The sequence below is a fragment of the Uloborus diversus genome, chromosome 8 (genome assembly GCF_026930045.1).
Source record: "Uloborus diversus isolate 005 chromosome 8, Udiv.v.3.1, whole genome shotgun sequence".
NCBI classification, from domain to species: domain Eukaryota; kingdom Metazoa; phylum Arthropoda; class Arachnida; order Araneae; family Uloboridae; genus Uloborus; species Uloborus diversus.
The window spans coordinates 2,259,329-2,285,987 of record NC_072738.1 but is presented as its reverse complement, the minus strand read 5'-3'; the positions used below and the strand labels follow the sequence as shown (position 1 = coordinate 2,285,987).

General features: G+C 33.9%; 1 protein-coding gene across 6 annotated transcripts; it reads right to left on the bottom strand.

Moving 5' to 3' along the window:
• On the bottom strand, window positions 1-25,727 carry LOC129227697 (uncharacterized). 6 transcript variants are annotated; one of them, XM_054862296.1, is made up of 2 exons: window positions 25,441-25,727; window positions 1-1,544 (listed from the first exon to the last, which is right to left on the bottom strand). In XM_054862296.1, the coding sequence occupies exon 2, from the start codon at window positions 1,507-1,509 to the stop codon at window positions 442-444; it is 1,068 nt and encodes a 355-aa protein (XP_054718271.1). In that variant the 5' UTR covers window positions 1,510-1,544; window positions 25,441-25,727; the 3' UTR covers window positions 1-441. The 6 variants fall into 6 exon arrangements, with proteins under 6 accessions (XP_054718271.1, XP_054718269.1, XP_054718273.1 ...); XM_054862294.1 differs by having other exon boundaries at window positions 1-1,548; window positions 25,441-25,726; XM_054862298.1 differs by lacking the exon at window positions 25,441-25,727 and adding an exon at window positions 25,116-25,146.
• Window positions 25,728-26,659: the final 932 nt, after the last annotated feature.

Here is a 26,659-nt window from a genome sequence, read left to right as displayed (position 1 = left end):
TCTCTCAATATAATGATTCTCTTATAGCCATTACATTTTGTACTTTTTGTCGAGATCTTCCACATTTTCAATATCCATTACATTACAACGCAAAGTGTTCGCTGTAACTTCCGTCATTTTGAACAATCATTGTGAGTTTTTCTAATATATCACATAATAGAGTTGCTTAGGCGGAGATCTTTTCCATATTGAACAGGCCTACGTTTTCACACAGTTTGCGATCAATCTTTCAAGTTACTGCAAACAGAGTTTTGTAAGATTTCAAACTCCTTTAATATCAATATGATATTTTTAAAAACTTACACAAGCACGAACTTTAGCCTAAATGCAGTATTAAAATGACATATTGTTCACATTTATGTTCATGTCTTATCAACACTGTTGAAGGTTATTGTTTTTCAATGATTTTTAAAGCAAAAAGGAATCATAGTATCTGGTGACTTAAGAGGGAACACATTTTCGATTCTTTAAAGTAAAACCTGGAATTGGACATTCGATGGTACGACACTTTTTCGAAAAAGGATCATAAACCTCTTCTTCACCACACGTTTTGTCAACATTTCCAACCGCGTCCCCATGTCTGAGGTCTATGTCAAGCAGAAGTCCAAAAGACATGGTTGGGCTCTTGAACAGTCTCGTCGCATTGATCGAATCGTGGCAAGACAGATTCGACAGATCCTCCACACCATTACAAATGGCACAGTGAACGTTGCGATATGCCTCTTCGTTAATATATATTGCACCCATGTAGCTTTTGCACAGTTTTCTGGTTCGTGAATCTTGCCACGATGTGGGACAATCGGAAATCAGGTTGGGACGACAATGTTTCACAACATCTTTGAGGCCTGGTGGGACATGGAAGTGGATCGGGAGGTACCGAAACTTCCAGTCTGATTTAGAATCCCAAGACCACAGCCCCCATAGTCCCTTTTCACTGATGTACACCATGTTGTTGAGCACAAAATCTCTGTTCTCTGTGCACATTTGCATGTAGTCATTCAAGGAGGAGCAGTCCATCATGACTTGCCACATTGTGAGATCAGTCACATTTTCGCTGTTGCAGAGGGCACAGAACAGAGATTTGTACGTCTTCTGCGAATAAGGATTCGTTACTGGTATGTTGTTGAAAGGATCGCTCCAGTTTTTAGACGTCTGTTCACATCTCCGCCGGATAGCCATTGCTCCTGCATAGCTGGATGAGCAATCCTCTATCATGAAGATAGCTTCCTGGGACTGCCCAAGGTATCGACAGGTGGCAGGTCGGTCATACTTGCTGCTGATGTTCAAGACATGCGAATCGATGCAGCAAGTGTCGTAGAGCACGCAGAGGCTGCTGCAGTCGCAGTTGTGGTCAGCCGAGTTGTCGAGGTCTCTCGGTAGGGCGCAGGTGTCTTTGGGGCTGCACGACGCGTTCAGCTTCAGGATCTCGTTGTAGCTGTAAGCACGGGATTGGTGGAACCAGAGAAATGCTACTGCAATATGCAGTTGTAGAACTTGGGAGAAATTCATCAGGCAGTTTTGAGCATTTGTGGTCTGGAGGGAATCTGCCTGAGAAATAAAAAGATGATATTCAATTGGAAAAGAACGAAGAGAAAAGAAACATACATATTCAAAAAAAAAAAAAAAAAAATCCAAAATAAATAAACCAACACAAGAACAGACTTTGTTTCTGATAAACTAAAGATTTCACAATCAAGAATTGCAGCCAGATTTCAAAACTTTCTTTTTTTTTTTGGAAATATTCATTTACATTTTTCCGAGTTCTCATGCTCCATATTTGATTACTTTGTTTGTAAAAGTCATAGTACTTCATATATTTCTGACAATATTTTCAAATTTTTTGTTCATCATACTACAAAAAGGACTGAAAAAAGGTACTACTACATCTTACACAACAAAAAAAATTTAATCACTTAAAATGCTAAACTATCTAAAATGAAATAAGCATTAAAAATATCTGTGAAGTAGGAAATGTGCATAGTTGTAATCTTTAGATAAACAAGACACTAACTTTAAACGTGTATTTCCGGACTATCTTCGGAAACTAGCGGACCGATTTCGTTCAAATTTTCAGTTTGTGTTGGTTACTGTTGGAAAGGTTTATAGACAGTTTCCGGAAAAAAAAAAAACCGTTTTTTATGTTCGAAATTAAATTTTTTGATCCAAAAACGGATTTTTCTTCTCGAAAGAATTATCGTATCGTCTCAACTTTATTTTCATTGGAAAGAGTGGAAACATTACATTATTAGAAATTTTTATACCTATGGTAAAAAGAATAAAGACGATTCATTAAGTGAAAAAAATTGATAGGCATTTTAAGCGAGGAAAAAGCAATTTTAAATTTGACGTTTGAATCTTTGCCGGTTTCGATCAAATGTGGAGAATTGTTTTTAGAAAATCGGAATCCGAGGCTCACCTTAAGTCAGAGCCCCTACATGTACTCAGGTCGAACTATCCGCCATTTTGGATAAAGAGAGTTGGTTTTGGCTAACCCCTTCCCTCTCCCAATTAGATAGTGGTATTCGAAAACTAATAATTTTACACCTATGCTCTAATGACATCTAATAAATATGTGAAGAAAAAGGAAATTTCAACATAAATGCAAAAATAGAGAAAAAACTTAATTTTTGCAATTTTAATGTAAAGATTTTTTACCTTCTCAAGTTCGAAAATATTTTCGCACATTATACGGTTTTTCGTTGTCAACAATATTGCATCTTGAAGTTGTGTGAACTTTTAATAGAAAATTAACTTAGCATTTAAAAAAGGAAAAGCAAAGTTAGCACCACAACTTGTGAATTACTAACTCATTTTTCCAAGAATGCCATGAAGTTGATCGTAAAAATGAATGATAAGCAAAAAATGATGATCATCCAAATCGAAAATATTTCAAATGGCGTAATATGACAGTTTAGTTTCTTTTGTGAACGTTCAATTCGTTTTGCTACTTAATTATAAGAATACATATTTTTGTCCTTTATTACCCTTTAGTATTTATCATAACTATGTTCCTGTAGTGAATTTGTTAATTCTTTGAATTTCCAACAGTTATAGGCAAGCTAGTATTATTTGGAGCTTAACATTTAGTGTATTAACAATTTTATCGAAAATTTTAAACTTGTGAGTAGATAGTCATAATTTTACTTCCTTTTTTACAAAAAAGGAAGTATTGTATTCGCAAAAAAAATTTCATTCAAAAATCGGCCTTAATTTCCATTTTTGCCACCCCCGAATGAATGTTGAGTTTTTTTTTTTCGACCCGACCACACGTGGATATATGCCTAGGAACCTACAGACACCCGAAATATCCATTTTGGCAACCCCCGAGTTAATTACCACGAATTTTCTCGTGACGTCCGTATGTACGCATGTATGTGCGTATGTGTGTATGTATCTCGCATAACTCAAAAACGGTATGTCCTAGAAAGTTGAAATTTGGTACGTAGACTCCTAGTGCGGCCTAGTTGTGCACCTTCTCTTTTGGTTGCATTCGGATGTTCCTAAGAGGGTCTTTTGCCCCTTTTTGGGTGGAAATCATTGTTAATTTCGATGTAAACTCAAGTGGTGTTATAATTTGTCGGACACTTGGCGATAATCCCCAGTGTTTTGTTCGGCAAATTTTGCCGCCAACCTGGCGACAAATTTGGCGATTTTTTAATTTTTAAATTTGGTTTCAATTTGGCTACTGTTGGTGATATTTAGAGAGTAAACAATTGAATTACATTAAAACTGCCAACAATGGGGAAATGACATTAAACTGGAGTAAAAGGAAATCATGTGATGCACACATCAGCTCGTTTAGTAATACGTTTCCTAATTAATTATAAGACTATTTTTGCCCTTTACTACCCTTTAGTATTTATCATAACTAATGTTCCTGTATACTGAACTACTCGACTATTCGTGAATTCTTTGAATTTCCGAGAGTTGTCGGCAACCTGGTATTCAATGGAGCTTAACATTTAATGTATTAACAATCCAATCGAAAATTTAAAATTGGAGCGTTGATAAACATAATTTTTTCGATAATTCCTTTCATAACAATAAAAAGTACTCTTATTGTTTACTAAACAATGTTTACTTCTTTTCCACTTCAGAATTCTAGCTCCAGATTTCAAACGCATCTTCAGTTAATTATCGATTTTTTTTTCTTTTTTCTTCTCAATTTTGACATTTGAAAGGAGAAAATTCTTTTTGTGTATTTATTACAGTTCACTGAGGCACCGTCACTCATTTTTATGATCCTAGCATTCTAGTTTGCCTTCTTATTAAGTTGTCCCAAAAGTTCAAAAACACTTGCTAAAAACGAAATTTTTAGCTTTTTTTTTTTTTTTTTTGCTATTACTTGCAAATAAAATTTCAATTTTTTGCAAGTGCTTATGAATTTATGGGACACTCTTAGTTATAGTCCAGCTCAATGGTAGCGGATCAATATCAGACGACTCTTTTGGTCCAAAATGGCGGATGAGTGGACTCTCTCGTTATATGGGGCCTTACCCTGAGCAAGTCCAAACGACTGTAAAGAATTCTCCGAGAATAAAATCAAAAATTAACGATGAATGGAATTTATTTTCGCAGAGAAAATTAATTTTTCGTTCTGTTACCATGGTTACGTCTTTTATTTCCTTTGTTTCGCTTCGTTTCGTTTTCCTTAGCATTTTTAATAATGCACTTTATTTTGCAGACGTTACAAGCCCTTTCGTCTTATTAAAATGAAAAATTGAAATATTTTAACTGTTCGGTGAAAGTCGTCCTCTTTTACTTTCTCAGTTTCTATGGAAATATGTTCAGTAAAGAATTAAAATATCGTATAGTAAGCGCTTCTGCAACGTTCTTTTCTTAAATATTGAGTTTTGGGGAAAAAATGTATTAGTTTGCTTTTTAAGGAAAGAAAACTTCCTTCTGCTTTGATAAACTTTTGTACGGCTTCTGTTCGTTTCTCTAAGCAACAGAACTTGTCTTTTTAAAACTTATGTTTTACTTTCATACTTTTAATGAATTCTATTTGAATTGTTACTAAAATTTAAAATTCTTTTATTTTGCGATATCGAATTATTACTTCTAATTCTAATGTATAACGTTAATATTTCCTTCTAAATAATGAAAACGTTTAAGTTCGAGCAAAATTGAATGCATTTGCATCAAATATAACAAATAAGTGTGCTTATTATAAAATAGGTCTAAGGAATAAATTCAAGAAAAAAAAATGTTTTAGAAATTCACAAATCGTAAAGCTAAGGTAGCGGACAGTGGTAGTGGTAGTAAAATCACGTAAGGTAATGGGACAGCAGTGACGTAATAAATTGGCTAGCATTTGACTACAACTTTGTGGTATTTCGTCCAATTTGAAGCCGAAAATTATGCACCAAATTTAGTGCCAAGCATACGTGAAGACAGTTCAGCTCAAGATTGTTGGCACTCGACCTTGGACAAGAGAAGCGTGGGTTTCTGCCTTTAGAGCAGGAATCAGCAAATGGAGGGAACAAGTTCAATCACTGGCTAAGCAAGTGTTGAGGCAAAGACTCCAAGTCACGTGACTGAACAGCGACGGATGACTGACAAGTTTTGCGTGAAACTAGCGAAAAAAACCCGATTTCTTCCAATGCTTTAAAATCTATCGAGTGACTTGGGGTCTTTGGTTCTCGAAAGAAGGTCTTCACTTCCTCCAATTTATCTCTCCTCAAAGGGTTCTGCAATCAAGCCTTGACGAAACAAGTTTTTGTTTTCGTGAAGCGGAGTTTTTGGCTTGTAATAAGAAATACAGTTTCAGTTGAAAACTGATGCCTAAGTCCCAGATGAGGAGTCATTGTGGAAGTCTTAATTTACCTATCGCGTTTACAGTTCTCTACATTGACTACGTATTCGATGTCTTCGACACTTCCACAGAGCGCCAACAATACTGAGCCACACTTTACATGCAACCATTTCTTTGTTCTCTTATGCATTTTTCTCGGAAGAAGTATCGCTATCGATGTTAAAGAGACCAAATAAGGGGTAGTCATAGGAGGAAATTTTTCAAATCTACCGAAAATATGTAGAGTTAATAATTATTATGCTCGTAAAAGACATTACCTGTAAATATACCGGTGAAACAAATGGCCTTTTAATTTTATACTACAGGCAAGGAGGCCGCTAGTACTAAATAAAATATACTGTTAAAAATTTATACTACTAAAGTAATAAAAAATATGCAGTTTCAAATAGAAAAAAAAATAACAAAACATAAAATATAAGAAAAACTAATTCTGCTAAATTTCTTCTGTATAAATCTGTATTGCCGCCATAGCCTCGGAATAGGTCGTAACGTCCTAAATGAATAATTAGATGTTAATTTGCTAACACGTAGCAGTATGGTGGAAGTTAAAATTTAAATCACTGAATTACATTAATTGTCGGCTAAAAAAGAAAAAAAGAACGGCAGCTAATGAGCGGGAAGAAGTGGAACTTGCTCTTTCAACAAATTCTACGATTCAATTCTGAAAAGTTATAACTCCAGTTCTAATCAACTGAAAAGCCAGAACAAGTTCCATTTTTTGGAGAAAAAATCACCCCATGTTGGTGTGAAAAGTTTTAAATGTGCGCGTAGGTTTTCATTACCAATTGTGCGAAGAAATGCAAAATTGCATTTTTAAATAATATCTCCTTTGTTCAAAGCCCTCGGAGGATGAGATTGGGCTACGTCAGATTGTTGGAAAATTTTAAATTTTTTTATACCTGGCCCGACCCTGAACTCAAGGCTGTTTTCGTGATGACGTGCCGTACAAAAAACATGTTTGTTTAAAGGATGATTCAAAAAAAAAAGTCGGAACGCCCCTCTCGGTTGCATAGATAACAATAAGCAGTCCTAGATTGCATTTTGTTGCTTCCTTTACTTCAAATTTAATTCTTTCTTTCTTTCTTTCTTTTGGTGCTTAATTGCACAGGTTTATTTTGATGAGGACTACAATCTGAGTGTTTTGCCTCCCTTACTCATGATATATATATTTTTATTGGACATATAAACAACACATGAAAGAATTTACATCACAAAGAAGGGAAAGTAAAACCGGAGCGGGGGTAGTAGTCGAACCCACCGCCTCAAGTGAGCCAATGTCAAGCAGTCACTTAGACCGCTCGGCCACTGAAGCCCCCGAAATTTAATTACACATTATGAGTAACTCCGTGACCGAGTGGTCAAAAGAACTAGCTCCGACAGCTGCCTTCGTGCAATAAAGGTGGTCGTGAGTTCGAGTCCCACCTTCTACAGGTAAATATTTAATGCATTGTTTTGTATACAGTAAACTGTATCAATAAAGTGTTATTAATGGGCCTCCGTGACTCTGTGGTAGAAGCTTCGTCTTCTAAGCCGGAGGTCGTGGGTTCGATTCCCACCGGTGCCCTGGGTGTTATTTCCTTCTCTTGTGCTGTAAGTCTTTTCTGTATGTCCGGAGGCAAGGCGCTTGGCCACGCAGTCCTCTATGAATGTGAAACTATTTAGCTTCCGAATAAATAAATCAATAAAGTGTTATTATCATGTGTGACGGAGGCGTGGCGTCTTGTTCGCTGTCCTTTTTGAATAACGTGATGAGTGGCACCTAATGTAGTAAGAAATAATAAAATAATTCCCGCCTTCAAAACCATTCGCATTCCATGAAAACATTCTGTTTTTTACAAATTACCCATCTACTGTTAATAGCTAAGCAATTCCCAAGAGAAACAAATATTGCAGACGATAACTTAATCAAGAGCAAAAGAAATATGAAGAATTATGGCCATTGAATAAAATTAGCACTGCAGACGATAAATAAATGTAAAGCACTGCAGACGATAAATAAATTTTCAAATATCAGTATAGCTGATTGGCTTTTTGTTGCCATAATGAGGATAGTATTTTCCAAAGTGGTTATTAATTAGTTGAACCAGAGTGTCGCTGTTGGCAGTAAAAGAACATGAATGTGTTTGTTGTAGTTAATAGTAGTTGTTGTTGTTATTTTATTCTTGTGGAATCGATGAATTGTATGCCTGTAGTATGGATAGATTTTGCTGCCTTTGCAAGCGAATAAGTGTAATATTTTCTGCCAGGAAAATGAAATCCTGAACATTTTAGCTATGCTGTTCCACTGCTAGTATAATGTGACGTACAAATTTGGTGTTGTCAATCCTGCAAAAATGACTATTTTCTTCGTGGTGAGTTTTAAGGGGAAAATATCGCTGTTTTTAAAATGGATTGCTGTGTCTACATCAGTCAACAACTATCAATCTACAAAGCATGAGTAGTAAGTTTCAGTTTTTACTATTAAAACTAATATTGAACTAGAGATACTTTCACATGAAATACATTATTATGCATGTGATTTTTCTAAAAAGTTCTGTGTATGTGAAATAACAAGTAAATATTTTTTTATATTAGTAAAAACTGTGTACGTAAAAGATTTTAAAAGGATTGTTTTGGGAAATTGAATGTTAAACACGATCTGAGGGATTATCATGAATATTAGTGTGTAAAAAATATAATAGTGTTCAAGTGAGTTTACGAAAGAAAGAACTTACACTAGCATTCTTACATTTAGTGTTATTGGACATCTTGTTGTTCAAGACAAATACTAGTTTTTGAGTGAATTTTTAAATGTAGTGCACATTGGCTGAGTTCAATCTATATCTAGCAAAACATTAATGTGCGAGTGATTTTTGAGAACATTATCAAATGAATTAATCCTTATTACGCAAATGATTTCTATAAGCAATCGTATTTCACTGGTTTCAGAAGTAATTATATGTGATAATTTTTTTTATTAGCAATAGTATGTTGCTTGTACAAATGTTTTTTACGTGAATTTTTATACATAAATCGCATGTTCGTGCAGTATTAATATGAAGGTCATGTTTACAAAAAGAAAAAAAAAAACTGCAAAGGAGCATTGGTATGTAACTAATTTTTGTAACTAAAGGTATCATGAGACATTTATATCTGAACGATTTTTTTGCAAATAATGTATCAGTGATACAATTTTTACTTTTTAAATGATTTTTCTCAGCAAAATCTATAAGTAAAACATTGGGACGTGATTGTTTTTTAAAGCGAATCCATGGTTTTTTACAGAATAAGAAGAAAATTAGTTCATACATTTTACAAGCAATAACAGTTAGATATTAGTAAAACATAGTATATTTATGATCAGTAAGTAAATGAAAAGTGACTGTTAAATCGCTAATATTTTTAAATTTTGCTTGTTCAAAAGCAAAATAAACCATGACTGATGGTTTAACTTTGATATAGATTGATCTAAATTTTCATGGGAACTCGCGGAGGTTCAGCTCATGTAAGTCTTCTTAGTTGTATGGTAATTTTACATATTAGTAGTCGGAATTACGGCTGTTAAAATATGAAGAAAAGTTCCGACTACTATAAGGCTCTTTTGCTAGAAATAAAACCCTGGATTGAGCAACATTATTAAGGGGTCTCAGGAGTTTTAAAATCTTAACGCAACGCGACAAATATCCATTATTTAAAAGATTTTTAATAATTTCTATACAAGCTATGATTAAAATTTTAAAATTTAATTGGTAGCTGAAAATATGGAAAAAAAATGCATAGTATAACATACAGTAAAACAGCACAATTTTACTATAGGAAAAATAAGAATTTTTCTTTCTAGAGTTAGAAAAATAGCGGCCCACTCTCTCTCTCTCAAAAATGCATTTTTAATTCCAATATTAATTGTAAAGTATTGCTATGTACTTTTCTCAAGATCTGAACCTAAATTTAACTTTAAAAAATTACAAGTTTATTTTTTGAAATTTTAAAAATAAATATGAAAAACTGTTATCATTTAGGGAGAAAATTATTATTACTACTTTTTAAAATTAAGTTTTATTTATGTTTTTAAGTAAAATTTAGGTTCAGGTCATATAGATAGGCCAGGCAAACATGCATGAAAAGTTTTTTGAAAATATATAAAATACTTTTTGACATATGTAAGCGCAAAACGAAAAATAGAGCTCTGAGAAAAAAGGGCTTAAACATCTACTGCTAACAAAAATCTCCATGTTATAGTTTAGGCTTTTTTACGATAACTTGAAAACTTTTGTGCGGATGGTAACAAATTAGGTATTAATTTGTTCAGAATTAAATAATACAGAACACATATATTTTTTCCCAAAAAATGGACATTTTAAAGGTTATTCTTAAGACGAATGTACTGTACGTCAAACTCGTTATAAAGTGGGAGGTCAAATTTATGTTTATTTAAAAGAATTTTTTCCCACGCATTTTAATCCTACTTTGCCAGCATTTTTTTAAAATGCGTACCTTATCTATATGACACGGTTTCACATTTATTTCCCTGTAAACATCATTATAGATGTTCATGCATATTTAAATATTTAGATTTCTACTGTGTAAAAAATATTTTTAAAAAATACTGCTTCTGGCTGAAACTTGTCGTAAGTTTCCATACGTATTTATACGAAACATTATTATTTACAGAGGATCATGTTGATGTAAAAGTTTAGCTTTTTACTTTATGTAAAAAGATTACAGTTTCTGGCTGTAACAATTAAAATTCTATACACCCTTTTTGTGATCATCAGTATATAAGTGCACAAAATACATTTATAGGTAACGTAGGTGTTCCAGATTAGTTATTGTTTTTAAAAAAACCATTTCGAGGATAAAACAAAGCATAATTGTTTTCCTGTAAGTACTACCTAAAACGTAACTAACGACCAATATTTGTCGTTTATTACGTTTGAAAATGAGCCTTTGCTCGGTTAGGGGAAAAAAAACAGGTGTTTTAATTATTTAAATTCTTTTGTGCTTACTCTGAGGCACTATTATGTTGTATTTTTGTTCTTTGCAGGCTCTATACGGTTTTTGTCTAATTCCAAACCTCAGACGCTAACAAAAACATCGCCTTTCTTTACATTTCAAACTGTTAAGATTATTAAACAGGCGTACAAGGAAGCAGTGTGAGGTTACGCATAAGATTTTCTATTATAAAGAAAATGTCAATACAATGTCCGTCTGATCGCTTAGTAATTCAAAACTTATCAGTCTTAGTAATCAATGCAATGTCAAAAAATAATAATAATTTGAATTTTGACCTCTTGAATTCAAATTATGTTTTTCGTAATCACGAGTGTGTGTGTATGTAGGCATGTGTGTTTATGTGTGTTTGTGTGTAAGGGGGTATGTGTATGTGCGTGTAGGCATGTGTGGTTTTGTCTGTGTGCAGGCATGAGTGTGATGAGTGTGTGGGTAGTTGTGTGTATGAGTATTTGTGTGTGGGTGGGGAATGTGTATGTGTGTGTAGGCATATGTGTTTGTGTCTGTGTGCAGGCATGAGTGTGATGAGTGTGTGGGTAGTTGTGTGTGTATGTGTAGGTGTCTGTCTGTATGTAAGCGTGTGTGTATGTATGTGTTTGAGTGTGTGTGTGTATGGTGTTTGTGTGTGTGTGTAGGTGTATGTAGTTGTGTGTCTGTAGTTGTGTATGTATGCGCGTGTGTGTAGGGTATGGACGCAACCTGGATACGGTTTTCGCTATAGGAGCAGCATCGTGAGGAGCCGGTCGACGGTGATGCTGCAGAGGCTGCTGGAGGGAAAATAAAATGATAGCAATAAGCAATCATGATTGCTCAACAATCAATCTTAGTAATTCAATGTTCAAGATGGGAGAATGCTCTACTTTTTGAAATTTTTTCGAGAATCACAAAAACCGTTTTGTCTTTACATTTAGCACTAGAAAGTCACCCGTTAAGGGATGACGGGTGAAAATTACTTCTACATTTTTACGAAGCAATTGCCTAGTTAGTGATGTTTTGATAGTTGAAATTTTAACCCTAACTCCAGTGGATGAACCCTAAACTCCAGTGGGTAGCGTTCATTGTTGACCACATTTTCGTTTCTTCACTCGCCAAAAATGACTCTTACTAGTAAAACAGTTAAGAGACCGGATTTAGTTCAGCCTTGTCAAAATAAAGCATTTCGCTGCATGTCAAACACTATCACAAAATATTATCAAATCATCATACTGTGGCGCGAGTTTCATTGTTGATGACTTCAGAGCGTTACTCTATCAGTGAATTCGCTATTATATTGATGAGGATTATCTTCCTCTAAGAAACCAAATTCAACGTCGCTTTGATAAATTATTTTACCTGAATGCAACTAATTTTTCCTGTTGGCGCTGAAGCTCTAAATTCTTAAATAATAGACATACATTTTTGGAATTTTAACAATAACCCAAGTTCTATTTGGTTTTAATAAGAAAACAATGTTGTGACAGAAAACTTTAGTTTCAAAATAATTCAACGAAATAGATGTTATTTTCCTTCGTTTTCTCCCCCCCCCCTAAAACATAGCTTATTATTAATTCTTTTTAAAAATATATTATGGAACATTTCGTTGGAAATCTCGCGTTCTTGTACAAGAAAAAAAAAAAAAAACTTTAAAAATTAATTTGGATTTTGACCTCTTGAATTCAAATTATGTTTTTCGCAATCACGAGTGTGTGTGTGTTTATGTGTGTGTAGGCGGTATGTGTGTTTGTTTGTGGGGGGTCTGTGTATGTAGGCATGTGTGTTTGTGTCTGTGTGCAGGTATGAGTGTGTGGGTACTTATATGTATGAGTGTTTGTGTGTGGTGGGGAATGTATTTGTGTGTAGGCATATGTGATTGTGTCTGTGTGCAGGCATGAGTGTGATGAGTGTGTGGGTAGTTGTGTGTAGGTGTGTGTGTATGTGTAGGTGTCTGTATGTATGCGTGTGTGTGTTTGTGTGTGTGTATGTGTGTGTAGATGTATGTGTGTGTAGGTGTTTGTGTATGCGTGTATGTGTAGTTGTGTATGTATGCGCGTGTGTGTAGGTGTCTGTATGTGTGTGTAGATGTATGTGTGTGTAGGTGTTTGTGTATGTGTGTGTGTGTGTAGTTGTGTATGTATGCGCGTGTGTGTAGGACATGGATGCAACCTGGAGACGGCTTTCGCTATAGGAGCAGCATCGTGAGGAGCCGGTCGACGGTGATGATGCGGAGGGTGGCGGTGGGAAAATAAAATGATAGGACGCCAAAAACAGTCAAATGAAAGCAATAAGCAATCGTGATTGCTCAAAAAAAATCATATTTTCTTCCTACATTTCTTTGTTGTTGTTGTTGCTGTCGTGTGCCAGCTAGACTGATAATTTGGGGTGCGCTGCTTCACTTTTCCAAATGTACCGTAATTTGGTGTGAAGTCCGACTTCCACAGTACACACATGCCATAAGGACCCGTTTATAAGGCAACCATTCACAGCATAACAACACATTCCCACAAAGCAAGGACAAAGATAGTAGAGTCCAAGCCCGAGCCTTGATTCAAACCCGGGCCTTCCTGTCGCAGTCAGACTTTGCTGACCACTAGACAAGGCACACACAAAACCGGCAAAAAACGAGGCTGGCCCCTTCTTTCATCAGATCCTCAATTGCTATTGTGCACAATTGGCGAAAAAGGAATCATTTACATTTTAGTTAATACTCTATTTTCATGTTTCTCGATTAAACACAATATATATTTAGAAACTAACATTAGCTTACAGTTTCGGCCAGTAACTAGCGCTATATACATAAAATGGTTGAACTCGACATTATCGGTAAAATCTGCGGGTAATATTTAGCTGTGTTTATAATACAAAGTAAATTTAAATGTATCCTCCACTAAATTGACACAACTTATTATCCAAATGTTTTTTTGATATCGGATTGTCTCTTGATTATGAGACACCTCTGAATAAACAAACATTATCAAGTAAATAAATTAAGTAATAGACAGTAAGAGAATAGGAAAGCTGCAACCTATTAAATATTCATATTTTGACTATTGGATATTGTTAATTGACCCTCAAAACTAAAAAATCACCATCGCCGAACTTTAAAACACCGTGATTGATTTTTAATGAATTTTTAAAAATCCACGCTCAAAAGGGCGCTCTTCTGAAACGTCACGAGCTTACGTCACAGGGCACTAATGGGCAGCCTTCCGCCGAAGATCCCTTGTTTTCGTACGGACATTTTGCGCGCGCTGGTATTTTTATTTTTTAGAAATTCAATAATCCTTTTGAACACACTATGGAGGCCGGATTCGTTAAAGCACAATCTAAATAATCTTCCTCAAGTAACATCAATGATGATATTCGAATATTTCCGAGAGGATGAGAGATTTAATGATCCAGAAACGCGAGGAATTAAATGCGAGGAGATGAGCGTTACATTTCGCCTTCGAAGCCAACTTCGCGTCCTTCGGCTTCTCCCGTGGTGGAAGAGCGCATGACGTCACTTCCTGCGACGTTTGACGTCACAAGCGCTTGAACTTAAAATATTAATTTTAAAAAAATTACTTATCGTATCGCAAATTTTTTTTCACCTATGATGTTCGTACATGTTACTCTATCATATAAAAATAAAATTGAAAAATCGAAAACTTCCCTATTGGCAAAAAAGAAAGGAAACTAAATGAATGCAAATGGCTTCAGCTGAAGTTCACACTGTTTATTTACTTTGTTTTTAAGAAAAGTAAAAGAAGTAAAGAAGCAATTCAAATCTCGGAAGAAAATTTTCTCCGAAGTTTCCAGTCGAAAACTCGTCCTTCCGAAATGGAAAACAAACTTTTATGACGTGGGAAAAAGCCTTGAACTCGGAGCGAGGCGTCAGTTTTGATAGAATCGGACAAGTCGCTGCGCCGGTTTAAGTAAAACAGAAAGTCTTAAGAATAATAGCGTAACTTACAAATGGCCAACTGCGCAAACTAATCACTGCATAACAGGGGGTTGGTTATTATTCAATTGATATTGTAACTAATCGCAGGGGTCGAAGTAGTCCTATATATCCTATATTTTCAAAAAAAGCCTCAAAATCGTCCTATATTTTTCAAAAATGTCCTATATTTTCTATATTCCCGTTTTATACCATATATATCTTTTAAAAAGAACGGTAAATAAACTTTCTGACATCGGATTTTTCGTTGAAAGTACGTGCCTAAACGAATTTCAAATTAAAAAACTCAACTGACTAAATTCTGCAACAGGCATCTTCTCTCATTGGCTACAGCAATGTGACGTCACTCTATAGTGGATAGATAGTGTCTATAAAGTACACTTTTTTCAAAAATTATTCTTTCAACTACAGGAAAGTCATTATAGATGTAAGGTATTTTGTTTGAGGTTTTTTTTTAAATAAAATCAGAATAACTGAATAATATATGATATGTATTATTTCTTTTTTCATAGCAAAATTATTCATATAATGTGTCCTATATGTCCTATATATATCCTATATTTTTTGTGGAAAATGTCTTATATGTGACAAGTCAGTCACTTCTACCCCTGTAATCGTGAAATGCATACCCACAAACTAAGCAAAAACAAGCTGGACATTCATGAATTTAAACTTGACTGAAAGTGTTATACCAGAGGTGCCCACCTGGGGGGGGGGGGGTCATGGCGCTGGGGGGACTGCGCCATTGAAATTTTTAGGAAGGGGGTGTTTTGTGGGGTATTTTTCTCATTTGGGGGGCTCCTGCTTTTGAGGACTTCGCGATATTTAGGGGGTTGTGCCCTTGCAGTTAGGGGGGGGCACCCCTGGTTATACGCATCAATGGCCGTAATTATGATGCTCAACTCATCTAAAAACAGGCCCGTCATTTGGGCGATGAGAGTGGTCCATTGACTCCCCCTCCCCCAAGGGTCGACGAGAGGTCATGTCAGCCTAGTCTGAAACTAGGGGCCCTTCCCTTGTGGGGGCCCGGCTTGAACCGGAGTAGTATAAATTTGACAAGTTTTATAGGGGGTGGGGCTCGGTGGTCCTGCCTCCTCTCTCCTAATTGAATTTTGAAACATTATGATGCATTTTTCTGAAACAATGCATTGAATATGCATTACGATGTGCTCCAAAACCTATAAATTCGTCACACTTAATAAGTAGTTATGGCCTAAAAATAAGCAATATTACTGTTTGACCACGGATTGTATGGAATTGGCAAACATCCAGCTAAGCCGACTCCATCTGAATGAGGGGAAAAATAAAAATTTCATGCGCGTATTCCGCTTATTTGAATGAGACTCTGCTTAATTTAGAAGCTAAAATACATCTGCAAAATCTGACATCCCTGAAAACTAATAGATGCTTCCATTTCCGCGAGTAAACCGGATGTTTGCCTTTCCATACAATCCGTGGTTAGACAGTAACTGGTAAAGCCTCTTTTGAATGCGGTTTAAACCGAAATTGAATCAAATAATATGTATTTCACGTAAAGGAAAAGGTTTGAACGAAGTAAATACTATACCAAAGGAATGAGTAATTATGAGAAAAGACTGCGGATGAATTTTTGATATGTTTCTTACAATATACAAGCAAGCCCGGCTCTTGGGATAGGCGACCTGGGCGGCCGCCTATGGCGGCAGATTTTAGGGCCGACCTTTTTTTAAAAGTATATGATAAAAGTCTGTTTCAGTCTCGCAAGATTCACTGCTTCAAAGCTTTAAAAAAAAAATAATAATAATTTAGAGTGTGTACTAGTGCTTGAATATGCAAAACATTGTCCGGAATCAAACTAGAAATTCAATTTACTATTGAATAGTAATAGAATAGTATTCAATTTACTACTAGAAGCGGCAAACTGCACGATTTAAAAATCATTTGGAAATATTAATATCTGTTTCAGCGCCGTAAGATACACTACTTTAATGTTAATAAAAATCTAGTTTTAAAGTGTGTACCAGTAATTGGATATGCAAAACCCAGTTTGGAATGTAATTAGAAACTCCGTTTAACCCTTAATAACCTAGAGTTTCAATTTTGATACCAATCTTTTAAACCGAACCGAATGTTCACATTACTATTAGTTTTTTTTTATAGGTTGGCTGTACGTATTTTACTGTTGTATAATATTCTTTCCAACGAAATTAAAAAAAAAATCAAATGTCATTATTGTTTTATTTTATCTATGACATATTACTCGCGCGGCAAAGTGAACAAGTAAACACATTTAACTAAAAGTTTTGTTGAATACAAAATATTGTGTATTGTAAATATTGTAAAATAAATATTATGATTTTTTTAGCTATATTTCCCTTCATCTAGACCCTCAAGCAAACACAGTAATATTAAAAATAAATCACTTTCGTAAATCAGGCTACTAAGGGTTAATTGTAAACACTTAACTATTATTTTTATTTTATTGAAATATCATTATTTAATGTTAGTATTATTATTATTTAATGGCGGGGGGGGGGGGCAGCACTTCTCAATATGGCCTAGAGCGACAGAACTAATAAATCCGGCCCCGTGTACAAGTTTTTTTTACTGTATAGTAAATGTTTATATTCATTACAGAAGCTTAACGTAGTTACGGGGTTAAAATTACTAAGTTTTGAGAAAATGAACAAGCAAATAAACCAAAGAATTTAACCTTAACCCCAACCTTCCTAAAAAAAAACCTGATAATTGCTCAAAATTTTTTGCACATTTTCTTTTTTAAATTTTAGAGCTTCATTAACAAGAAAGCATTTTTTTTTTTATTTGTAAAAATTTTACAGAAAAGAGTAATTTATTAACAGTACGCTATCAAATACAAAATCGCAGTAAAACCATTTAAACCGCACGTCTCAAATCTTCAGTTTTGAACACTAGATATTCGCAACTCCAATAAACTATAGGGGGCGCTGCAGCCACTGTCTAATGACGGATGAAAAAGGTAAAACTAACAAATGCAGTAACTCATAACTTGCATCTACGCTTCGTGAATGGCAGTAATTTTTCATCGTGTTTGCGGTAAACTTTCTTTTCTATTCTGCTGAAATTATATTACATCACAAACTGTCTGAAGCCTGTAGCTTACCCCAAAGAAAACACGTGGAATGGAATGTTTTACCTTTTTCTTTAGTATTGTTATTTACCGCAAGGTAGCGTATTCAAGTTCTGAAGTTGCAAATATTCCCCCCCCCCCCCCAAAAAAAAAACTTGGACTGATGCGTAAAATAATTCGAGAGAGATTTCTTTTTAAATTCGTTAAAAGAAACGAAAATATTTGAAACTTATTTTATTTGATGAATTTTAATTAAAAATCTATCGATTTTTCCAAACGATTTTTTTATTATTATTTTTATTGATTGAATACTTTTAATCTGTTCTTAAAAAATGTTTTTTAAGGTTCGGAAATAGATTTGTAAATGCAATTTTAAAAATCATAGATGTAATTTTTTAATGAGTCAATCAGTATTTCTTTTTTTCTCATTCGTTCTAAGATGTATTTAAAAAAATTGTCTGTAGAAAAAAGGGGGAAAGAAGAAAAAGCGTAATGAGTTTGTTGACTGAAGAATGTAAAAAGTTACTAAATCGATAAATAAAAAATAAATAAAGAAGAAATTTGAGGGAGTTTTTTTTTTTTTTTCAGTTTATTTTATTTTTATTTACTAAGTCTTTATTTATTTATTTTCCCTTTAACGATGTTCCTCTTTGGCTGGAGCGAATAAAAAAAAGGGGTTGCTCTAAAAATAGCTGAAAGTGAAATCGATCGATAAACTAGTTTGATTCAACTTCACGAAATTTATTTTCAAACCCAAAACTCAATTTTCCAAAACTTCAATCATTGAATCTCTTTTTTTTTTCTCTTTACATTTTTGCTTCATGCGTCAATCTTTTTCATCATCTGGAGCATTTTACAATAGTTTTGTAAACTAACTGTAGATAAACGTAACATCAATGTGAAATTAAACGTCAATCAAATGTTACTGTACTGACTGATGAGAAAGGATTTCACAAAGTTATTCATTGTAAGCGAAATTTTGCAATAAAATTCAAATTTTGATGGGAAAAAAATAGTATCTAAAATAAATAAAATCATAAAATTTCATAATGTCTCGAACTATCTAATAATAGAAACGTTTTCTAAAGAAAATACCATATGAAGCGTTTAGTATCAAAACCAGCTAAATGAATTTTTAAAAATTTATAGGAGAAACACAGAACATTTCACGTCTTGCTCATTTAATTGTTACTAAAACTGTTTTTCGTTCGAAAAACATTAGGTGTATGACTTCATTTTTGTTTACTTTTTTTCAAATTAACACTATCGTGTAATTATGTACAGATAAAAATAATTCGGATTGAGTTTATTTTAAAGGAAATTTTATTCTTACCTTATTTTATTTTGACATTTTGATTTTTCATCCAAAGAAATTCCAGTTCGTTAATGAATTTATTATATAAAGGTAACGTTGAGGTTATCCGTTCGTTGCGATATGGTAAAAACCTGAACTGAGTCGCTTTTGAAGTAAAACAGGTTTTTGGAAGCGGTTTTTGACCTGATTGAGAGAAATTCATTCCAAATCATTTTGTGGCGTGATAGTCGAGACCAGTGGTGCCCAACCAACGACCCGTAAGCCTTATCTGGCCCACGAAGCTGATCTGTATGGCCCGTTGTTTTGTTTCTAGTTACAAATCGAAAAGCAGGAGCAATGATAATGTGACACATTTGAAGCCAAATATTCAGAAATTGGTTTCTGAAAAACATACAATTGATGAAATACGCATCAAGTAATGTTGATAACAGCAATTATTTCTTAGTAATTTTTCAATTTTACTTTCCTTCTCCGTATTTCCTCACGTTATTTAGAAAAGAATGAAATATTTTGAAGCCTCTGACCCGCGAAAATGGTTTCAATATGAGGTGCGGCCCTCGTGCAGAAAAAGGTTGGTCACTACTTGTATAGTGAAACAAGTGTCAGATAATGTAAAAAAATCATAGCTTTTGAGTTGGTTTTAACACTGCACGCCACATACTATTATTTTTTATTATTATTAGTTTCCAAACACACTGAAATGGCCATTGCAGACGTAATTCACGGGCTAACCGTTTGTTTTTGTTTGACCTAACAAAACCCTTATAGCCTATGAAATTTAAAATTTGAAAGTTTTAGATTTTTTTTAAATTTTTGAAAGTTCTGCTCCCTCTATATGAATTCTTGGGCAGTAAAGTGGTTTCGTATCTACTTTGGCGAGGGTCTGATACAAGGGCGGATCCAGAAATTTTTTAAGGAGGGAGCGATTGTTTTTCAGCTGACCTCTTACTACGTGTCTGATTTGCACCTACTGGGGGTGAGAGGTGGCATGACATTTTTTATTCAATTTAGTTAAAATATCAAGAAGTTCCCCGAATCTATTTCTTTCATTTTCCGTTCATAGAAGTATCCTAAAAATACGTTTTAAAAGTTCAATTTCGTAAAAATTCAGGGGAAATGTTGTCGAAATCCATCTAAAATTGCGGTTTTAGGGACTTAAATTTCCAAAAACTACCGGATTGAAGTCAGTGAACACACTTCTTCCCATATAACCCGATTCCTTTCCTTAAAGTCATCTCAAAGACGGCCAACACTTTCGTTTTAGGACTACAATTCGGGAAAAATTTCCGGAGCAGAGTCCCTCAAGGGAGTGGCGATCGCCCCCATCGCCTCTCCCTTGAATCCGTCCTTGGGATGTCAATAGGATCTTTATACAGAGCATACACACACATACATATACATTCATCTATGTTATATAAGCCTTTGAGGGTAGAGACGGTAGGAAGCTTCGGCCAGGCCGAATCATCGGGCGTGATTCGTCCGACTCGATTAATAACAATTTATGTTGTGAATATTCTTTTTACAAAAATCATATTTGCGTAAAATATTCTTTTTTAAGCAATGCACAGTTGTACCATATAGTAAAACATGGAAGAAAATTACATCTATATATATATATAAATGAATGTTTGTCTGTATGTCATCCATGAACTCAAAAACTACCCGGCAGATTTGGCTGAAACTTTCACCGTTTGTTATTTTTGGTACTGGGAATGTTTATAGACCAGTTCGAAAAAAATCCGATCGATAGTTCCTTTTTTATTCCAATTTAAGTCACAATCCAATGGATAAATACGAATAAAATTATCCGCTGCAGAAATTAATTCGCGTGAAAGATCTCATTGATAAGAAGTTAGCTGTTGCCATTTTTCTTGAGTTTGAACAAATAAATTCTTTCGTTATTGTTTTATGGCTTTTCATGCAACGGGGGGGGGGGGGGGGGGGATTTAAAACGTTTTCTATTTGATATTTTTAGCGATTGATTGATCTTGCAAACTGCGTGAGTACAAAATTTGAGTATAGTCACGGCTTCACTTGATACCTGGACCGATTATTATGAAAATTGCTACATATATGTATTTTTCCACGGAAAAGGTGCATAATATGCTCATTGAAGCCACTCGCCACCAGGTGGCACTGCAGAGTAGCAACTTCTGCCCCGTTCAACCGATTGTCATGAAAATCAGTATAATGATGTATTTTTTTGTTGGCGTAGCAACGCGCGTCGGGTACAGCTAGTGTTATATAAGCCTTTGAGGGTTAGTAGGAAGCTTCGGCCAGGCCGAATCATCGGGCGTGATTCGTCCGACTCGATTGATAACAATTCATGTTGTGAATATTCTTTTTACAAAAATCATAACTGCGTAAAATCTTGTCTTTTAAGCAATGCACAGTTGTACCATATAGTAAAACATGGAAAGAAATTACATTTAACTATAAAGTTCGCGTGCAGTAAGCCTTTGGACCCAGAAACTGTCCAATAATTAACAGTATATTCCATTTAACTTGAAAGTTCCTAAGAAATAAAGTCACATTACATTATATTTAATTAGTAATTATATGAACAACTTAAAAATTAAGCCATTTAAATATGGAATTCTTTAAGCATTTCAAGCTTTGTGACTAAGGCAAAATTAGCGTCATTGTTTTAAACATCTGCTAGGACAGTTGTGCCAGTCATAGGCATCCTTAAAATATAATAGTTTACTGCGTTATAGGTTGAGTTTTTTTTTTAACTTATTAATCTGCAGAAAACATCTAACCTATTTCACAGTCATTTATCAGGATTATCAGCAGAAATTTAAGATTATAAAACGTCCAGAGAATTATCAAAAAATTAAAAAAAGCTGAACTTGTATTATTTTCTTTTCATAAAACAAAACATGAGAATGTCCATTACTTGCACTTCCACCGTTGATCCAAATTTTAAATATTTAATCCAAGCAATTAAAGCCATATGCAAAATGAACATTCATATTAGACTGAAATAGAAAAGTGAAAGACTTAAACTTTTGATTTCATTTTTTATTTTATAAAGTACTAGCTGTACCCGACGCGCGTTGCTACGCCAACAAAAAAAAAAAAAAAGAAAAAAAAATCATTATACTGATTTTCATGACAATCGGTTGAACGGGGCAGAAGTTGCTACTCTGCAGTGCCACCTGGTGGCGAGTGGATTCAATGAGCATATTATGCACCTTCTCCGTGGAAAAATACATATATATATATATAGCAATTTTCATAATAATCGGTCCAGGTATCAAGTGAAGCCGTGACTATACTCAAATTTTGTACTCACGCAGTTTGCAAGATCCATCAATCGCTAAAAATATCAAATAGAAGACGTTTTAAATCCCCCCGTTGCATGAAAAGCCATAAAACAATAAAGAAAGAATTTATTTGTTCAAACTCAAGAAAAATGCTAACTTCTTATCAATGAGATCTTTCACGCGAATTAATTTCTGCAGCCGATAATTTTATTCGTATTTATCCAATGGATTGTGACTTAAATTGGAATAAAAAAGGAACTATCGATCGGATTTTTTTTCGAACTGGTCTATAAACATTCCCAGTACCAAAAATAACAAACGGTGAAAGTTTCAGCCAAATCTGCCGGGTAGTTTTTGAGTTCATCTATGACATACAGACAAACATTCATTTATATATATATAGATTTCAGAACTGCTATGAAACACCCTGTATATACCTTTCTTTATAATATGCAGTAGTTATTGTACTATTACATACTTCAGCAGTGCTTTCTAAATTATGATCTGTTATTTAAATACTGGGATAGTAAATTTAGAGAGAATCTCATAAATATTTTTATCCAAGCTCGAAAACTTTCAATTTTTTAGCACGTGCTCAAAACTTTTTAACATTCCTCAAAAAAAAAAAAAAAAATCTGTAATTTACTTTAGTGGTGACTGCTTTTAGTCCAATAAGTTAAGTAATTTATTTTACATCACTTTTGAAACAAAAGAAAAATGTCTTTAAAATTCTACAAACAATTAGTGCTCCTTCAAAATTTCAAGGAAGAATTTTTTTAATTTCACTTTATCGTCACTATTATTAAAATTTCATTAAAAAAAGTGATTTATCTATATCAGTTCAGAAATTTAAAAAAAAAATACTGATGTGAAAAAATTAGTTTCAATGTTTGTAAATAAGAGGTAAAAAAATATTTTACTTTTTCAACCCGTTTCTAACCTTTTTACATGTGTATAGTTGTGTAGTATTATGTGTATAGATAAATTTTATTAAGTGATGGAGAAACACTAAAATAAGTTAGTTCACCTTTTCTTTAAAAAAAAAAATATCTGGGGGTACTTATGCAAGGAACTCTTCTTCTGCCATAGTTGATAGAAAAATGAGTCCACAGTACCAGTGAGCAAAATGTAGGAAAAAAAAAATCCACTTGATTTCATGTTTTCTCTGTTTTATATTTTCTAGTAAATAAAACTTTATAGAACTGATTTTGGATTAACCAAGCTCTTACAAAAGAAAAGTTTGGTTCCGAGAACTTTTTATATATATAAGTTAAATTCTTCACACTTGAACGAAACGTTAGCACACATTTCCAAATATTCAAATGTTCATTACCCTCGAATATATTAGTGACGGAAAAAAATAATTTTCTGCTACAAATTATTTTTTAAAATTATTTGTCATTAAATCTTTGTTAGTAATGCTGTGGCAGATTTATTTTTGCACACATTAATTTAAAATGGGTAAAAGAAAAAAAAAACCAATTACTCCGCTTTATTTCATGTGTTTTATGCAATGTTTTTTATACTATGATTTTCATGCAAAGTTTTCTAGTGAATTAAAAATCTACAAAATAAATTTATAAACTTTTCAAGTAAAATTATACGCAGTTAGCAGAAAAGTTACCGAACGGTACCTGCTATTGAAACCATTAAAAAGCTTTAGAGAGGGAAAAAAAATTCTGTTCCAAAATATTTTTTTCATTTATTTGCTATTGATTGTTTAAAAAAAAAAAAAAAAAAATCACGCAGAAAGTGGACGAAAGAAAAATGACAATTCATCCACCCCCGCTTGATGTCATATTTTCTCGATTTTATGCTTTGCAGAAAAAAAAATAGCCCCAAAATTAATAGCTGATCAACCAAGAACTCATTTGCAAAACAAAATAAGTTCAGTTCGAAAACATTTTAAGTTAAATGATACTTCCCCCCCCCCCCCCCCCCCCCCCGCCAAATTTTACGTTATCTTTATCTTATGTGTGCTAGTAAATAAAAAATCTACAAAATAAGTTTCTGATTAACCAAGAACTTACTTGCAAAGAAATAAGTTCCGTTCCAAAAACATTTCAAGGTACATTTTTGCAGAAAAACAAGCATGCATCGCCTGCAATATATTTTCTGTCACAAAATTATTTTATAAATTATTTGTTACTTGTTAACAATTTAATAGTTTTTTGACAGATTTTTCTTTGATTTTCCTATTTTTTTCTTGGCTACAGAAACATGACAAAAGAAAAAAAAAAATCACTCTTTTACCTCCACTTAGTTTCAAGTTTTCTAGTAAAGAAAAATAGACAAACTGTTTTTTGACTAACCCAGAATTTGGTTGCAAAGAAATAAGTCCAGTTCCGAAAACTTTTTAAGTTAAGTGATTCACAGTTCGCAGAATAACAAGCACACAGTACCTGCTAATCCAATGTTTACGACCATCGTGTAATTTTCTGTCACAAAATTATTTTTAAAAACTATTTGTTGGTACTTGCTTGTTAATAATTTTATGACAGATTTTTCTTATTTTTTTTCTTTTAACGTAGAAACAAGTCGAAAGAATAAAAAAAAAAAATCATTCATTCACCTCCACTTAGTTTCAAGATTTCTAGCAAACAGAAGTTGACTTTTTTTTTTGACTAACCCAGAACTTATTTGCAAAGAAATAAGTTCATTTCCGAAAACATTTGAAGTTAAATGATTCGCAGTTCGCCAGAAAAACAAGCATACAGTACCTGCTAATCCAATGTTTACGACCGTCGTGTAATTTTCTGTCACAAAATTATTTTTAAAAACTATTTGTTGGTACTTGCTTGTTAATAATTTTATGACAGATTTTTCTTATTTTTTCTTTTGACGTAGAATCAAGTCGAAAGAATTAAAAAAATAATAAAAATCACTTATTCACCTCCACTTAGTTTTAAGATTTCTAGCAAACAGAAGGTGACTTTTTTTTTTTTTTTGACTAACCCAGAACTTATTTGCAAAGAAATAAATTCAGTTCCGAAAACATTTTAAGTTAAATGATTCGCAGTTCGCAGAAAAACAAGCATACAGTACCTGCTAATCCAATGTTTACGACCGTCGTGAAACTTTCACCGCCACAATCGAATCCATCGCTTCAGTGGCTATGTCAACATTACGAGGAAAAACGGAGGACTCGAGTTATCCTTGTTGATGGTTCTCAAACGCTTCCAAACCTGAACGGGAAATTTATTTTTACCTCAACGCGTTCGGTTAAACACATTGACCTTCAAAGATTCACTTTCGTTTTTTTTTTCTTTTCAACTTTCCGCTTTGAACGCCGCGTGCAATTAATATTGACAAGCTTTCCGTAGTTCGTTTGTTCGTTTTTGAAACATGTTCGTTATTAATCATACCGAATAATATGTCGTTGTGTTTCTAGTTGAAACAGCGGGTTGTCGTGTTTCATCGACGATGTTGTCAGGGTTAATAAATAGTGGGTGATGGTTTCCAGGTAGATATGGCGAATGCACAGTTGCGTCTGTGGTGGGTAACAATTTCAAAAAAGTTTGTCCTACGTCAAACTTCAAGAAGAAATTAAAGTTTTAGTTACAGGGAGGGTGAGCATAGGTGGAACTTTCTAGATAACCGCATTTGAGAGAAAAATGGACCCCCGTCACTTTCACCATGATTGCAGGTTGTGTGCAATTGGATGATGAATTAGCTGAGCAGCAATTTGGCATGGCACGTGTCAAATGTGGTTTCAACATTCACATGAGTGCCTAAGGTGATGATAAGTCCCATTTTGAACGGGACAGTCCCATTTTATTGCATCCTGTCCCGTTGTCCCAGCACAATCTGAAATATCCCGTTTTCCGAAGGGACAAAACGGAACAGCGAATGCTTCAAGTAAAAGTCACTAGGTGGAGCTGTTTAAGCATTTTCATACCAATAAATTAAACCATGCAAAATTATATCACGTATTTTATAAATACCCGAGCGTAACGCACTCATAAAAAGGCTATTTTAGCTTATGGCTGATTTGTAGGCTAGCGAAAAAGCAGTTTCAAATCAGTTGTTAAAGAAATACCGATTTTAAAAAAAAAATGTTTGAAATTCTGCCAAGAATTTCGTTATTATATAAAATCAACACCAAATGTTATGATTCCATTTCTGTTTTTGTCTGTAATTAAATATATATGGGAATATTTCTAAAGGAATTGCTTATTCGATTTTGTGAAGAAATAACAATAAATCATTCAATGATTGTTAAGGAAGCAATCCCTTTGTAAATTACAAGCTATTTATGCAAGAC